This window comes from Melanostigma gelatinosum, assembly GCF_949748355.1.
Source record: "Melanostigma gelatinosum genome assembly, chromosome: 13".
NCBI classification, from domain to species: domain Eukaryota; kingdom Metazoa; phylum Chordata; class Actinopteri; order Perciformes; family Zoarcidae; genus Melanostigma; species Melanostigma gelatinosum.
The window spans coordinates 5,345,562-5,363,715 of NC_136646.1; the positions used below are offsets into that span (position 1 = coordinate 5,345,562).

The 18,154-nt window shown below is 43.8% G+C and overlaps 1 protein-coding gene and 1 long non-coding RNA gene across 2 annotated transcripts; one reads left to right on the forward strand and one right to left on the reverse strand.

Annotated features, from left to right (window-relative positions):
* Nucleotides 1-594: 594 nt before the first annotated feature.
* Nucleotides 595-15,173, forward strand: LOC306787082 (homeobox protein Hox-B9a-like). Its single transcript, XM_079282101.1, has 2 exons — nt 595-1,240; nt 14,472-15,173. The coding sequence occupies exons 1-2, from the start codon at nt 619-621 to the stop codon at nt 14,705-14,707; spliced, it is 858 nt and encodes a 285-aa protein (XP_079138227.1). The 5' UTR covers nt 595-618; the 3' UTR covers nt 14,708-15,173.
* On the reverse strand, nt 9,438-12,918 carry LOC306787083. Its single transcript, XR_013772525.1, has 5 exons — nt 12,873-12,918; nt 11,453-11,669; nt 11,155-11,309; nt 10,929-11,021; nt 9,438-10,756 (listed from the first exon to the last, which is right to left on the reverse strand). It is a non-coding gene; the product is annotated as an uncharacterized lncRNA (long non-coding RNA).
* Nucleotides 15,174-18,154: the final 2,981 nt, after the last annotated feature.

Sequence of the window (18,154 nt, forward strand, 5' to 3'; positions counted from 1 at the left end):
TCTGACTTTGTCAGCAGCCGAACGAGATATACGGACGAACTGCTCATTTTGCATATTGCATATAAACAAGACAATTTATTTAGAGGGGGGTGCAATCTATTAGATAGAGAGAGAGAGAGAAAGAAAGTGAGAGGGAGAGAGGGAGAGAAAGGGGGGCCCCGCGTGCAGGCTTGATTTACGCTCCATTGACGCTTGATCATGCTCGAAGAAAAAATCCGGCCAATCAGTTTGCTCCTCGCGAACAGACCCAACGAACGAGGCTGTAGGCTGTGGCACTTTGTTTCGCTATAGTGAGCAAGTTGTTTGGAAGGAAGGGGGGCTCGTGGAGGAGAGAGAGAGAGAGAGCGAGAGAGAGAGAGAGAGAGAGAGAGAGAGAGAGAGAGAGAGAGAGAGAGAGAGAGAGAGAGAGAGAGAGAGAGAGAGAGAGAGAGAGAGAGAGAGAGAGAGAAAGAGAAAGAGAGAGAGAGAGAGAGAGAGAGAGAGAGAGAGGAAGGGAGGGGGCGAGCCAGCAAAGGACAGAAGAGAGAAAGCGAGAGGGGAACAGAAAAATCTCGTAATGTCTCTCTTCTTGTTCTCTGTTTACTGAAACTCGCGGCGTTTCCCAGATAATGTCCGAGAATGTCCATTTCTGGGACTTTGAGCAACTATTACGTGGACTCCATCATAAGTCACGAGAGCGATGAACTCTCCAGCCCGGCTCGCTTCCCCGGTGTGCAGTACTCCGGCTCGAGCTCTGCCGCGGCCACGGGCGGGAGGCAGCCCGGCGGCGCAGCGCACGCGGAGCATCCCCATCCCGACTCGTACCCGTCGTGCAGCTTCCAGCCGAAGCCCCCGGTCTTCTCGTCGTCCTGGAGCCCGTTCAGTCCGCACCACGGCGCCAGCGGCCTGCCCGCTGTCTACCACCCGTACATCCCGGCCCAGCACGTGCCCGCCGCGGACACACGGTACCTACGGTCGTGGCTGGACTGCGCCCCGCGCGGCTCCGAGTCCGTACCGGGGCACGGCCAGACAGGGCAGGTCAAGCTGGAGCCACAGCTCGGCCACCTCGGCGGGGAGATCGCACCCAAAATCGGCGGACTGCACCAGCACGAGACCACCACGTACATCTTGGAGTCGGCGTCTACGGCGGCGTCCACGGCGGCGCGCGAGCTGAGCCACCCGGCCGCCATCCCGAGAGCAGGGTTCGACGAGAATAAGGACATTTGCGAAGGGAGCGAGGACAAAGACGGTCCGGATCAAAGTAAGTTATTAAAGCAGGAAATAGCGCGTGAGAGAAGGAGAGAGAGCCGAGGGAGAGAGAGATTGTAAATGCGTTTAATGCCGCCATAAAACAAGAACAAAGAGCCGGAGAGCCTAAGTGCCCCATCCTTCTGCTCTCTAGATTGACTGTGTTATTCAGCCCATATCATCCCTGTGCAACCAGCCGGATTAGTATATATATATATATATATAATGGTCTGTAATATGTATATATATATGCATATAAATATGTCGTTTTTTATGTGGCACATACTTTCAATGTGCATAAATAACATGAACAACTTGCGATGTAATTAAAACCAAACAAAATAACATAGTAGGAACAACGCCAAACACTGGCTTTTGAGAAAATCCAAACTTTGTATTGTATTGCATTACTGTCTTTATGCGTATGCATCCATGTGACCGTTTGAAAATAACTGAGGATACTGAGGATGGTGAGCTTGTTGAATGACCTGGAAAAGGTCCAATCAAACATGTGTATCCTTACAGCTTCACATGCATGAGCTGAACGTAATATGTGTGTATTTGTAATACAGATGAATGTGTAACAAAGTTGAACAGGGTGCTTCTAACAACATAAAGCGGGAATATTATATAAACCACTTTTAATCAGATGATGCAAAAAAAAAGACTCAGTCAGATTTATTCTTCACTTTAGTTCCAATCTGCTGCTCTTCTTCCTCGAACACATTCGTCTGACAATAATTAGACAACGTTGCATTCTTTGGGTGAGCTACATGTGTTTACGTTAGTCTGTGCTCGGGGCATGCGCACTGCTGTTCTGTTTGAAAAGTGGTTGGAGTTTTTTAGAATCGTCTTTTCTTCTTTTTATTGCAGGTGGATTGTAGGTCGGAGGGCTCTCTTATCGTCTCTCATTGTGAAGTGTTGTTGTTTTTTCTCCACACAAGTGCGCACGCGCACATGGGCTCGTGTGTGCGCTCCATTCCGTTTTTTTTAAAGCTCATCTTCTTGGTCTGACATGATCAGTTAACAAGCCCGGCTGATGGGCAGTCCAGACTGTAAAGCAAAGCAGTCAGACATGCCTGCTGCTCTTGACTGACCCAGAGTCGGTCAGCGTGGAGACATGAGCCGCAGAGATCTCACCGGACAGGTCGGATTATCTTTTATAGGTTCAAATCAGTTGCTGTATTATCTCTATGCCACCTTTCCTGCTTTCAGTTGACATTCATTCTGCTCATCAAGTTGCCATAAAGACACGCGCGCGCTCGTGGACTTTGTATATTACTGTTTCAAATGGCCCGAGATGTAGCGTCACTCCTCTATAGCACCGAGCTGTAAACACAACAATACGGATAACCCATCGTATTGTCATCAGCTGCAAATATATCATAAAAAGGAGTCCGGCCGTCCATCATTGACACAAGGGGACGAGCCGGCGACATGAGTTCTAAATAGAGCGGAGGCCTCATCACTCAGCCAGAAGCGCAGCTCAGCACCGCTTCACACCTGCATTCCGGGCCAGTCAGGATGCGTATCACGGCTCAGCGGCTCAGCGGCTTCTGGTGCTGTTTCAGTCTAGTTGAGGGAAAAGATGGAAATTCGTTTTTTTCCATTTTTTCATTTGCAAAATACAATCGCTGGAATTCTTTTGTGAGTTTGTATCTGAAAAATATTGCTTTTTTATTGCTTTTTATCAACATGTTTAACAAATGAGCTCTTCATACTTTGGATGAAATAATTTTTTTTGTTGCATTTTCCAACTCCACATATGGCTTATTAGACTTTCTGAAAACATAAAATGCACGCATTGGAACCTTCGCGCAAATGCATTTCTTTGAATATTTACTTAAATTCAACAAATAATTCCACACCGCGCATGCACAGCTGTTCTTGATACTATCGGCTGGCGGTCACATGCGAGCTGCTGTTTTGTTCATCTGCTCGCTCTGCAATAATAATGATAATAATAATATTTGACCTGTCATGGAATCGCAATCATCTTGATGTAAAGCCGTGGAGGGGTTGGCCCTACAACACGGGGTTTGTTCTGTTTCTCTATCAACACTCGTCACGCGCTACAACAACAACATTTAATCCATCATGCGTCCATCAGGGTTGGCTCCCTGTGAAGCTGCGTTCAAAAAGCTTCTTGACTTATTTTGGGTGGCACAGGGGAGAAACCGCTCCCTGGAAACATTTTTCTTTTTCATATTTGATATATTTTCTTTACGCGAGGCTGGATGTGAACGGGCTCTGTTTCCCCTCCTCTAATCCCGCCGGATAAATCTACTTTGATCCATGCGCGTGACAGTGTACGCCGGTGTGCATGAGGGAGGAGAAGGGAGGAGAAGGGAGGCCTCCACCCTCGCATTGGCCTTTTTTCACAAATACTACCACACACACACACTCAGCCACCTTATTACAGCATCTGAGCATGCTATCCATCAGCGCAGGGAGCTGGTTAAGGGCTGGATGGAGCCCAGCAGCCTCCAGTCTGAATTATTAGACTTTCCACCAGTAACACTGTGTGCGTCCCAGTCTGGCTCGCTTGGTATAAAGAAGGCTGGTCTGTAATGGATTCTAGTGTTCAAACAGGCAGCACTCAATTAGAGAAAGTTTCTCCCTGCCAGCGGCCTTTCTCGTGGTTTATCTTTTTGCTTTCATGTTGGTGTGTGGCGGTGCGGCAGGTAGTGGGAGCTGCACCCACCAGCGAGTCCATTGTTCACATGGCAGCCATTTTAAACACTGTTGGTGCAAGCTGGGTTCCTCAATGCAAGCTAAACACATTCATACTTTAGCTTTACGGATGAACTGAATGGTTACTATAGCGAGAAGAGGAAAAATGCTTGCGTTTCAAAGGGCGCCTTGGTTAGCGCAGCCTCGGGCCGGTAAGCTGCTGACACAAACACAGTCTTTGCAGTTCTCTTCCATGCAAATGTGATTTGCCACTTTCAAGGAAATTTAGTCCGAAGCATCAACACATATGCTTGTCGGACTGATTTGTGTCGGCTGGGTTACTTCGTGCTGCAATGGCAGAATACTGGCGTCTCTTGGCTCTTTTGGTACGACAAGTTTTGTCACAACTTCAAATGTGTATCTGTGCCAGCGTAGCTTAACTTTTGTGGCTGTTTTGTTTGCGGCTTAAAGAATAGTTTGACATTTTGGGCTAAGAGTTAGATGAGAAGATGGATGTCTGTACAGTAAATATGAAGCTCAACCCCAGCATACCGTAGCTTAGCACATGGACTGTGTACAGGAAACAGCTTACAAACAAGTCGAACTATTCCTTTAGGGCATGCCAAAAGAACCCGCTCGGGTTCATTTGAGGCTTTGGTCTTGGTTTTGCTGTGATAGTGTGTAGAGTAAAATATGTCTACCAATCTTCCCCTTCAAAACAATAAGTGCAAAGTCACCGTGATGTCACTAATATCTGTGTGTGAATGCACGGCAATTGTAATTCATATTGTTAACAGACACATAGAGCAATGTAGGACAAATAAAACGGTAACCTTTGGTGTTCTGAACATATGGGATTTCATCATTGTTGGCCGGGTCCTGTATGTTGGCACAGCACATATTATGAACTCCAATAAGTGGCCAGACAATGTAGTACTCAACAGGGGCCAAATTCCTCGGAGAGCTTTGACTCTACATCACGGCAGAATTCTTGGAAGTCCTTGCTGTTATTGATGTTGAAGCAACGCTGGACAGACAGTTGGAGTTTCAGAAGCTCGACAGCCTTACTTTGGTACCGCTTGTGTGTTTCCACGAAGGGGAAACATTCAAACAGACAATAAGAAATGTAATTCAAACATTTGAGGACACTGAAGGCTGAATTCTGAGATCCCCAACTTGTAAAAACGGGTTTAATATGTGCAAGTGTTTACCTCTTTGACTCCAGCTGTACCTGGGAAACTTTTCCGGAAAAGCCATGTGAGGAGTGATAAGTGTCTGACTGACACAGCTCTGGCACAGAGCTGCAGGACACATGTCCCTCCCCGGGTATTCCAAACGTCTGCCGTGTGAAGGCGGAATCCGACCTCCTCAAAACATCTCATCCAGTCAAAGCCGGCATCCAGCTACAGATTCCCTTTGTGTTACTGGTGCTGGGCGGCCATCCAGAATAAACTACAAGATTACACTTCAGTCTTTGTGCTGCTGCTGCTGCCGGGCAGTGCGAGGAAAGTTATTACCCCCGAAGTTTATTAAGTTATAACGCCGGGTGAACAACCCCATTAATTGGCGTGTTGCTGTTGGTTGGCTGGGCGAGATGGGGGTGTAAGGGTTGGGGTTGGGCGGGGGGCTGTGGGGGATAAAATACGACTTGTGGAAATGTAATAACGTGCCTTTGGGATATATGAGAGGTCAATTTCTGGAACTATTAGGGTGAAATTGCTATGGGAGGGAGAAAGAGGGAGACGGGACACGATATTAGTCTTCTAGCCGATTCGGTCACTGTTTCCACGCGAGCAGCATTCATCATGGTGGACACACACACACACACATACACACTGGCCTACAATTGAACACATCGTGCCGCGGGGGGCCACAGCTTTACGGGATTATCAATCTTTTTGTCCATGTGCTCGTCCAAGTGATATCCAAGCCAACACATTGCTTCTGGATGTAGCCTATAAGAGGAACCTTCAAGTTAGGATGATCCACACTTACCCCCACCCCCTTGCCCATATTCCCTCTTTATACCCGTCCTTGTCCTTACTGTCCCACAGCTTGGAGAAAAAAGACTATACCGTCCACTGACACCCCAACTCACCACCCTTCCTCCACCCCACACCCCACAACCAGTTTGTCATCCTGGTTGACAGCCACGCTCCGAGGGTAATGGATGGTCCTGGAGGTGATTATACACCCGGGGAATGCAAAGCACCCACTTTACAGTGTGACAAAAGCACCGCAGCCCCCGACCCCTCCACCCTCCTCTCACCTCTTTTACCAGGCATTATTTTGCCCTGAGATGAAATCGATCCTCTACATGCTGGCCGTGTTGGAGGGAATTGATTCCAGAGGGTATTAAGGACATATTTACTGATGATGGCCGCTAACTAACTTGGCTGGTGGGAATATATATCCTGTCAGATCCACATAGGGACAGAGGCTGGGTGATGGCGTGTACATCACTGGCAGCCATCTTGGCTTTGCAGTCTTGTTTCGAACCCAATGTCCTGCAAAAATAATTGATGAAAAAAATGTCCCTGTAGGTCGATGTGTTACTAAAATATCGTAATGTTAGCTAAGAATGTCAACTAAATGTCTTTATTCAACATGTACTCATGCAACGGTTGCAGGATAGGAAAAGGTGTTTTCTTGTTTTTCAAGCATTTCCTGAGAATGTCAACACAAGCGACCAGTATGTGCACAAGCCCCACAGTGTTTATGCAACAACAGTACTTAGTTAGCTTTAGGAAAAGCTCCTTGTTTGGGTTTGAATGAGTAGGGAGGTGGTGTTACGTATGTATGGAAGTTATGTAACAAATGAGTCAACGTTTGGGTTAACATTTGGTTTGCAATAAGTCAACGTATCCTCATACAGCTGTTCGGATGACATCTTATTAAGTTACGCCTCGTGTTTTTCTAAGAAAGTCAGATACAAGTGGCAATTTTTACTCATTACATGCACGCGGTCTTTAGAAAATAAACTTCTGTCTTCACAGAAAACGACTTGGTTAGGTTTCAGGAAAAGATCGTCCAACCATGGACGTGTCGTGACTGAAGTATGCACATTACGTGATGCAAATACATCGTTCACTTCTCTTTTCACTGAGGAGTCTCCTGGCTGAACGATTGCTGCTTGTTGGACCCATCCACCCGCGGAGTCTTTGTACTTCCTCGTTCATGAGTACGTGGATAACATATCAAATCATTTGGTGGGATAGCTACAAATTAGGGTACATTATTTTTCACAAGTATAGCTGTGAATACTGGACAAACAAGTCGACCACCCTGACCTCTTCCCTGGACTCTATATTAAGCCACGTGTCCTGGCTCAACAGTATGGATTAGTTAGCTGATCACATCTGTTATACACAAATTGTTTTGCGTTACTCTTTGTATAACAGCCTGCATTATACAAAATGTCCAGAGATATATGAGATTGTGTTGGTTCAAATTTGGTAGACAGATAGCTCATTTATCAGTTGATTGGATTTTGGTGATGAATCAGATCTGGGATCTCCACTATTAACAAGCTGTTTTGGTTGTTTTAATATGTTCACAAGCTCAATCCAACCTGGAAGAGAGATGATAGACAGACATGAACTGTTAAGAAATGATGCTTTGAAGAAGAACTGGTCAAGTTTGACATCTTAAGAATGTGTTATATATTAAGTCTAAAGACCTAGATTTCCATGCCCAACTTTGCCTTGTTGTATTAAAAGTGTCACATATTCTGTGTGTCTTTGGCATGAGGAAATCATGACGGCCATGACACTGTGTTGACCAAGTCAAAAGTATGACTTGGTCAACACATGAGTTTCTCCAAATTATTACAAATAAGTTCAAACTTTTACGTTTTCTGGAAAAAATATTTTTTATTTAGGATTAATACTTTTCACTTGTTTTCTCGACATTATGACTGTTTCATTTCATTGAGACTTATATTGTCAATTTCATAAAGTCTACATTTTTACATTAGTGTCCCATCATTTTACCTAATAGGTATTTTTATTTTTCAATATTCATAACTTTTCATTCACTTTTTCTTTTTCGGGTGTATATGTTGGCATATGTCAGCCATTTAAACGGGGAGGTATCGTATCAGACATGAAGCCAATATTGCTCATGGTGCCACACAAAACAGCTCTGTGGTCACATCTGGTAGTTAAAAGAATCATTGTTACCAATGTCATATGCAGTTTAGTGAATTGCATTGGCGTCATAGCAAAGTTCTGTCTCGGGATAAAACATCTCACCAGTGGAATTGACAGGCGAAGCCTCCACCCAACATAAGTTAGGAAAACGAGCGGCTCCTCGGGGAGGGAGACGCATGGTTTTTAATCTCCTCGCTTGGCGTCAAAAGGCTTTGAAGCTCCGGCTTTTCCTCATGACTTGTGTGAGTGCCATCTCAGGCCAGGGAACTCAGGCTGCATTGTGGGAGAGGAAATCCCCTTTATAACCCCTTGCCCTGCAGACCTGGTGTGCTCCAGGCTGAGAGGATAAATCTCTTATTTTGTTTCCAGTTTGACAGCAACCATGAGAAGCTTTTGAGGCCCTGATGTTGCCCTCACTGATTTAGATGGAAGCTTATATTCCCAAATTCAGCCTGATGGCCAGACGGCATGTGTGCTGTTTTTCATTCAGCGACTTACACCACCCCTGGAAGGCTTTCGTGTAAGGGAAACAAGCCCAAACCGAGCTTTTTCACCAACATATCCAGAGCGGAATCCCCTCTCCGAGACACAATTTGGGTTGCGCACTAGACTTGGAATTGAACAGCCGAACTGAGACAATAAAATTATAAAATGCAATGAAGAAACTCAGTGTGGCCTTGCTTTTGTGACACATTACATTATATTCTTAGCTGCTCCGATGAAAACGTAGCTGTACTCCTATAAGAAGGCAGACACTTTAAGCTTTACCTGTCCGCATTGAACTTCTCTTTTGCTTTTTTCAGACTCAAGCAAGTGGAAACTATGGCTTGGCTGCTGCTTGAGGAGAAGAGCCTTGGCCTAACCACAGGGAATGATTGCTCATGGTTAAAAGTTTTATTTAGAAGATGTAAAAGTGGAATTGAATCAGAACCAGACCTCACAATGTTCCTGGATGTGTGTTGATTGCTTCAAAATATAAAAAACATACCCTTTGCAGATAAAAAACAGAGTTCTAAAGGGAGGGAGGGGGTCCGACAGAGCTTTTCTTTTGTCATGGTGGAGTTGCCATGAGACTGTCTCCAAGCGGCTTCATGCCTACACTCAAAAAAATAATTCATTGGATGAACTCAATTAAATTGTGGGCAGGTTTTCCACCGAGGAAATATAGTTAAACCTAACTTGAACTAAAAACATCCATGCACTATAATTAAATTGAGTTAGTCCGACTCAATTTTATCAAATACAACCTAAATAAAAGAATACCATTCATGAAATGAAATTGATTTGTGTTAGTCCAACTCAATATAGTACAATTCATTGGAAATGAATTAATCAGGTAAAAAACTTTTTTTTAATTTGACCCCCAATTAAGACACGAGACAAAACCTAGTTCAAGTGTTTTTTATTGAAAATGCTTAAATACATTAAATATGGTACAAATCTGAACATCCATGATTCTAGAGCCTGCATTTCATTTTTTAAATATAATTTGCTTTTTTTTACAAAAACACTGATCAGAAAAGGATAGCAAAAAAATTCCAAAAGGATCTATACAGTGCATCTTTCATCGTTTTTAAATATTAAAACAGTAGTCTTGTAACAGCTCCACAACTGGTGACAAATAAATACCAAGCTATCCCAAATCCCTTGGCGCCACAAACAAAGACGCCATGAGGGTGGAGGCTATGCACTGCTCTCCAAACAGGGACTATCATTGCACTGCAGTGTAGTCATTCACCAGAAACTATCATTTCCAAAAAGCACAAAACTTCCTGCAATCGATATGTACAACCACTATTGCAAGTGCTAAATTCCCACTACTTTGGTTTGTCAAGAGCAATACAGCTGTTTTCTTTCCTACCAGTACAGATGGTAGTACAAAAGGACTCCTTTACACTGAAGAATAGCCGATGATGTGTTATCATGTGCAGAAACAGGCAACTCGGACCACTTTTGGGCTACAACAGTAAAATCACAAAACATCCACAAACTAAAACTTATAGATTATAAATAACAAGGATACTCATAGTCAATGGAAGTTACAGCGTATTGAACCGTGTTAGGGTCCATTTCAACTCGAGTAGAGAGTCATTCAATCAGACAACGAGGAAAATGGACGTGCAAGTTGACGTTAGAGAGTAATAACACTCGAGTTAGGATGTGGAGGTGAATTGGGCAAAACTTTCTGCGGGTAAACACTTAACCAGCTTGCAGTGACATGTAAAAGTTCCGTAATTTACAGTCTCTGGCTTGCCTCTGTGCAGCTTAGTCAATTTTTTCAAAATGTCAGAACCAGGAAAACATCCATGAGGTCATGGATTGTCGTTGACTGGGCGGAAGATGAAAGTAGAAAACATCCAAAAGATCTGATAAGATTCTTTGGCTTTGTCACTTGGTGTTCACCTCTTGTGCAAACATCTTGATTTTCAGCTCCTGTATCTTAGAATTCAGCTTGTGCCCATCCAAATTCATTATGACCTTCTGGAGAAGCTCAAAGATGTACTTGAAGTTGTCTGGAAAGCTTAGATTAAGGGCACAAATTAGCCCAAAGCATGATGAACGCCATGATGACACCGTCTACGTTGTTCAGGACTTTAATGCAGTTGATCAAGTCCCACGTCCTCTGGCTCCCAATCTCTTTGGATCATGTAAATCCTTATGACAGTGAATGCGATGTCCCTCACTGCATCCTCAGCGGCGGAAGCCTGATAACAACACAAACACAGAAAACTTGTGTTAAGTTAATCCACAAACATGTATATATATATATATATATATATATATATATATATATATATATATATATATATATATATATATATATATATATGGGTAACACTTTGACGCTACATGGGAAACATATTGCGATAAACTTACCAGATTGATAAAGAGTCTGGATCTTCATTGAGGTAGATGACAGGCTTCTCAGATGCACTCCCTTTTGGTGTTGATGTCATCACACTAAAAGTTCTGGATGAAAGCAGAATAAAAGCAGGCCATTTACTATTCATCACATGTTTTTAAAAAAGCAGATATGGACAAGAAAATATTACAATAACCACCCCAATACAGTGAAACTAATATTGTATACATATGTACTAACCAAATCATTGATGGTCAGGACATCCTTGACCTTTTCTCCTTCACACCTCCTTTGCTCTTTAAGCCCTGTATCAGGGAGTCTGAGAAGAGGTCCAGCTGTGACATGAACTTTGATTGAAATAGTTTGGTGGTGATCAGCAGGAACTCTGCATTGACCTGAATAACAAACAAAATACAGCTGTTTGTTACTTGTTTATTATAATTACTATCACATTATGTGGGATTATTAGATTCAAATTGCGATTGTGAAGCCATTAATCATCAAAATGGTAAACACATAGAAACACACATTTACTTACTTAACTTTGCTGGAACAGGGAAGGGGCCTCTGCTCCACAATCTCTGGTTGAATGTGCAGTTCAGCATGTGTGATTTAGAAGCTTACTCCATGTATTGAATGTACATGGGCAATGTATGGACATGTATAGCGATAACTGCCCCTACAATGCCCATGCAACAAGAAATACCTGCTAGCTAGTTCCAAACTGCATTCTTTACACTGCCACATGCAGAGTCCTAAAGAGAATAAAGATAATTACTACATATCAAACTGAACAAATAACAATGAGAGATCAGCTCGCATCGAGCATATAACCTATTACGTGCTATCATTAGGAGGTTGCCTCAAGAAGCTTGGTAATGCTGATCAAACTGCAAAAGATGAGATAAATATATTAGTGGAGGGAAAGGCTGGAATAATCCAAAGTTCACATAAAACAAAGTCAAGTCAAAAGTGCTTTGGAGCAATCGCAGATATGTTACCATTTAGAATAGACTAGCAATTCACCTTTTACAGCAACACTAAAGCTACATACAACAGAAATCAAATCATGCAAGCGTGTTAAATAAGATTAAGACCGTAATTTTAATAAAATATCAAACTGTTTGCCTTGAAAACTCATTCGCACTCCTGCCTGCGTTCACACAGTGTAAGGTCATAGAAATACAATGAGTAGAACGGACATCGATGTTTGTCTTGGTCGTTTTACTAGTTCAAAAGAAAATAGTGCTCAACACTGCGCATTGACCGTAGTATAACAGAAAAGTTAGCCCGCTACATCGATCAGTTCTTCACAATGACGACGGTACACGTACAAACTGCCGCTGCTCTGATCCCGTTACATCGGTTTGAATGGGAATGTCCGTTCTACGCTCGTTCTATTTCTATGGCTGCTGCGATAAAACACCGCTGACTTCCGTGTGTTCATGCATCAGGTGCCCGCGCGAGTGAGAGGAATTCAGCGGTTTTATGAGCTCATGATTTATTCATATTAAACATTTTTCAGTGAAGAAAACGTGGCTAAACCCACTACAACTGAACGCCCACTAGAGAGTGGCCTTCTGCGGCCTGCTCTGCCTGCCGACATTATGGCGCTGGAAAGGGGGAGACCGTAGTCTGCTCGTTTAACTGCTCTCCTACTGTTTTTTAGTGCATACAGACAGTTCATAAGGAAGCCTTCGGCGCTGCGTCCAAGCCGTATTAATGACAGTACCCTGATCTCTGGTCTGCTCTATAATGCAAACCACGTTGGCTACCTAGCTTGCTAGCTAGCCTGCCAGCTAGCCTGTGTGCCTTCGATCTTATTAAAAACGGAACAGTCGTGTGGCTAAGTTATCACGTCTGTTCCACACATTGTGGTCATTATTACAGAATGGAAGCCTTGATTGACAACGAGGTACATTCTAAACTACTACAACAAAATATATAAAGTTACTTACCAAAGAATGGACGGTCGGTTTGAATCTTGCTGCAGTCGGAAAGGGGGGAAAGACGACTGAGAGCACGTGATCTGGTACATGCGCAAGGGGTAGTCCCCCAACCAAACACATTTATTTTGAGTTGATACACACCATCTAACCCAAATAAATCTAATAAATGAAAGTATTCATGCATTTTATGTTAGACCCATTAAATATAAATGTGTTCATTTTTTAACTTGATATATTTCAATTAATCAAACACGATTTAAATGTGTCACCTTTAAGAGGGGCTTGAATCGTTTTTTTGAGTGTAGATGCTTTGCAGAAGGGAAGAGCAGATCGTGCAGCCCTAAACCAAACCGTCCCTGACAAGAAGAGTTCTCTGCTAATTGCATCGGTCTGAAAGCCATAAAGAAGGGTGGGGTGGTCGGGAAGGGGGTGGTGGTGGAGGAGTCAGGGTGGCCTGGCAAACATGAAAGGAAGAGAGACAGAGATGGAGAAAAAAATTCAAAGCAATAATTCATAACTTTCTTTCTGTCGAAATTCCAATTTAGGAGCCTCTGCGTTTATGCATTGCAACATTGTTATTCACGTCTCAAACACACGATTCAACAATCTCAGTGCGTAGTTCCGATGCAGCAAAAAGTCATCAAGCCTTTATTTTATCACCTTTAATTCCGCCGGTGTTGACAACGTCGCAGACAATGAAACAATCTTCTTTTTAATTGTTAATTTATGGAGTTCGTTGTGAGAAAAAAAAGGTTGTCCGTGTCCAAACAGGTTCAGTACGGTCTATTGTGTGACAGTCAAACCGGCAAAGGGTGCACGCAGGAAATATTCCCCTCAAATCCCATCAGGGGCCATCAATCTCCCGCTGTTTATTACTTTAGGCGCAATCAGAAGTGACGCAGTGACAGTGTGCTGAGCTACAATATGAACTTCATTCTCACGCAAAAAAACTTAATAAAAAGAGCAGTTCAGTATTAATCCTTGAAAACATATTCCTGGTGTTGTTTGTTTGCTGTCATCACGCGGGGGGAATGTCGCCTCCCGTTTTTTAGTTCCAAAATGTTAAACAGCGGAACGCGCGCACAATGTTGCCTCCTGTTATCTGTTATCGTGATTCGTGTCTGATATTCATCCGCTGAAGGTCCCCTTCAAACAGCAGCCATCAGAAACAAGTCAGCAATTACAGAAATGTAATTACCTGCGACAGTATTGTTGTTTTGATACTTTTTGCCTTTACTTTATAAACATATAATATGCTATGTGTGTGTTATGTTCATATTTGTGCATCTGGCATGCAAGCTGAACATTGGATTCAGCGGGCCGTCTGTCTTCCGCGTGGTGTCAAATAAAACAGCCGTGTGTCCACTTGTGTCAAATCTGCGCCCCTGTTGACTCCATAAACCGAGTTTACCAACCAGAGAAAGGCAAGTGTTGTCGAGCGGAGCTTTTACGCACAGGGTTCTGTAACTGTTACGCACGGAGAGACGTTGGTTTAATCGTTTAACGATTGTTTACCTTTGCTGCTTTAATGTTCTCAACCCCTCCAAAGACAGGTCTGGAGACGGTCCCACTAACCGATTTTCCTTTCTTCCTCTTGTCTTCCTCCAGCCGACCCGTCGGTCAACTGGCTGCACGCGCGCTCCTCCAGGAAGAAGCGTTGCCCGTACACCAAATACCAGACGCTCGAGCTGGAGAAGGAGTTCCTGTTCAACATGTACCTCACGCGGGATCGGCGGCATGAGGTGGCACGCGCGCTCAACCTGACAGAGCGGCAGGTGAAGATCTGGTTCCAGAACCGGAGGATGAAGATGAAGAAACAGAGCAAGGACCAACCCAAGGACTAGACAGCGGGAAAATCACTTGGGCGCGCACATTCAGACGCACACGCACGCCATGTATCCAACATGAAGTATTTCTTATGTCTATAACCCAGAATGGCCTTCCCAATAATTGTAAACACACACACACACACAAACCTGCTATTTCCAATTTGTTTTAACCTTCAGGCGCAACCACGTGAGCTTCAGCCCCATCACACCGATCGATACAACTGACCGATGGCTTCCTTGATCGGCAGCAGACGCTGCAACGTTAACACTGAAGTCTTAAGGACGCTACGTCTGATGTTAGAAGGAGGCAGCGTTTTGAACTTTGGAATCATTTGAGTTGGCAGTCGTGGAGTGTGATGGGTGAAAAAACAAACTCACTGACCAACAGCGATTCTTCCCGGACCTCCTCTCCTTTAAATGGCCGGACTCTGCAGCTGTGGATTGGACAGTTTGCTTGAGGAACTGACAGCTCTTGTTTGTTCTTCATAGTTGTATAATCTTAATAATTTAGGTCGATGATGTTTGGCTACGTTATGAAGGGGGTGGAAGCGGCGATGCGGGGGGGGGGGGGGGGGTGTAAGACATGGAGGTTTTTATTTTTTCTCAAGCACTACTCTTTCTTGTATTAGTTATTTATTGTTCCGTCGCTGACACCGGAGGCGCGGAGAAGGTGCTGAAACCGGGGTTTCACATGGCCATTAATAAGCACGAGGAGCGGGGCGCAAACACGCACGCACGCACACACACACACACACACACACATTGGTTATTCTCTTGCTTCCTTCATTGCTGGCAGCATTTGATTGGAGAAGCGCCCGATGGTCGGCGTTGATACAAGCAGCGAGCCACCATTTCTTTCCCGGTTGGTGGCACTAAGTCATGAGCAGACACCGAAAATAGAGGGGTGATGGGTGGGGGGGGGGGGTGGGAGTGATGGGGTGCCGGGAGGGTGTTACCCGACTCAGCAACCGGGGATTCCGATTAGACTGCTGTCGATATGGTGGATCCGAGCCCTTCAGCTTGCTAGCCGGATACTTTATGCCCTGTGGCGGTGGCGGCTCCTCCGAGGCCTTTATCGGCTATCGATAGTCGTCCCCTCCGCTTCACATGAGCCCGGAGTCTATGTGAGAGGAGACATAGCACAAATCGCCATTTCTTTTTTGTAATCAAATGCATCCTTATCTAAATTAAGCCTCAAGCATCAGGACTTTGACGATAAATGCCTCCGCGTTGTTTTGGTGGCTTCCTCTCAAATGTCTCGCACCACACAAACAGCATTAAAGACACAAGCTACAACGCTTGATTGGACTGGCCAGTAAAAGTCACCCATGCATCCTAGTTTACAAGCTATTTAGAGTGAAAAAAGTTGTTCATTTCTGATTTCCGAGTGCGCGCATATGTTTGCATGAATCTTTTTAAATCGGCAACCTCGCAGTCACCATCTTCATATCGTAATCCAACGTGCTTCTTGCAGAAGTGATCAGCTCTATTTTTATACATACAGTATATTGTGTATTATCTGCTATGCAAGGCGGGTTTCTCTATCATTACAGGAAATAGACATATACGCAACCTGGGACTGAAGACGGAGCCCCGATGCGCTCACATGTATACCGACAATTTTGAAATTCACTTTCAGTTTTGTTTTTTATAATTATTATTATTATTATCCTGGAAATATCATTCCTAGAGGTTTGTGAAAAAAGACACAACTGGACAATTCAGATTTCTTCCCGCGTGAAATGCTTTCGCAATAGTGTCTAGCTTTAATAGCTCTGGCATTATTATCTGGTAAGACTTCAGTTTATGCACAATGTTTATTGATCTGGAAGTTAAAATATGAAGAGGCCGTGTCGGAAGACCGGCCTGCCGCTGTGGCGTTATTTGAAGTGTCGGCGTAGTTAAATAGCGTCCGATGGCAGTTTTATGGACGGATCATAAACAACACATTGGCTTTACAACGTTGTGTGTGCGAGCATTTGTGTGTGTGTGTGTGTGTGTGTGTGTGTGTGTGTGTGTGTGTGTGTTGCATACCACAAAGGCTGCTTGTGCACCACCGTTGTAAAACAAAAAGAGGCATAAATATAGTTTACGCACACTTGCGCGGATATTTCCTCCAGTTTAGTCAATATTATTTTCATTTGTAGTTTACATGCAGACACCAACGGGTCTCAAATCAGCCTCTCTTTTTCTTTGCAAAGTCTTAAACACAGAAGTATCAAATCCTCTATTTATGAGTACAAATGTTTACATGGTTTGCGCATGCTTCGAGGCATTCGAAGACGTTGTATCGTCGTCTCTTTATGTGTTTAATCTGTCCGAGGGGAATGCTTGCTGGGAAAATTAAAACACGACTAAATAAGACGTTTCTTGATAGGACATATTTCTAATTTATTGTACATAAAGTGAGTCACCTCGTCTTTCTTATTGGAATGAGTTAAATATGCTGAATATTATTGTTTTGTCTTATGGGACTTGGCATCTTACTGTAATATAGATGATTTCTCTCTGTCGTGTTCTTTACTTTCTGTTCTCATGTCGTTGTGTCATGTCTACTGTTTGTTTAATGACAGTGTTTGGGGCAGAGAGGAAGAAAAAGGTTTTATAGAATAAAGCAAAGCATTTTTTTAAATTATACTTTTTTTATTATTTCCTGTTATTTCCCGACCTGATTATGACTTTATGGTGCCTGTCCCAATTTTCTCCTTGGAGGAACAAAGTTTCTGGAGTTTTTTTTTTTTCTGCTGATAAATGTGGACATCCTTCACAAGTCATTTAACGTTTGTCCTTCCTGTTTTCTTCTTTTTAAATAAGGCAAATCAAAGCCACGTGGCCACACTATACTTTATTAAAGAGCAGGACGAACTCCAGTCACTGATCCTCTCCTCCCTGTGAAATGTTCCAGTTCCCTCGTGTATGTTTCCCTCTCTTTTCTCTGTGTTGTTGTCTCATTTTTCTCTCTGTCTCTGTGCTGATGGCACTGTTGATGCTGGATTCCTTATTAAAGAAGATACTTTACAGTACGACCATGCTTCTTGTCTCTACTTCTAATTAAATATGTGTGTGTGTGTGGGGGGGGGGCAGCATGTGTTTGAAATATGTCTCCTCAGTTGCACACTGCAGCTTAAAGGAGAGGGGCGTCTGTTTGGCTGCAACACCAAAAGACTGTCATAAACCCATAAACCCCCCCCCCCCTCCTCCTCCTCACCCCTCACCCACACAAAAACACACAGATGATGAGTGCATTCATTAGGAGTGTCGTCATCCGACCATTAGGAGCTCGTGAAGCCGCTGCGGTTCCTGTGTTTGTCTCTGCACCCAAATGCCAGACCCAGACACGGAGTCTATAGAGGAGAGCGGCGGGGATCTCTGTTTCCTCTCGTGCCTCTCACGTGATCGAGAAACAGTTGTAACGAGGCCCGCATTTTGAAGTAGTGCAAGTAGTAAAATCTGCATCATGTG

Excerpts from the sequence above, each read along its gene's own strand:
- LOC306787082 (XM_079282101.1), top strand. The coding sequence starts at position 619 with ATGTCCATTTCTGGGACTTTGAGCAACTATTACGTGGACTCCATCATA. Across the intron at positions 1,241-14,471 it reads CAAAGACGGTCCGGATCAAA|CCGACCCGTCGGTCAACTGG; the intron begins GTAAGTTATTAA and ends GTCTTCCTCCAG.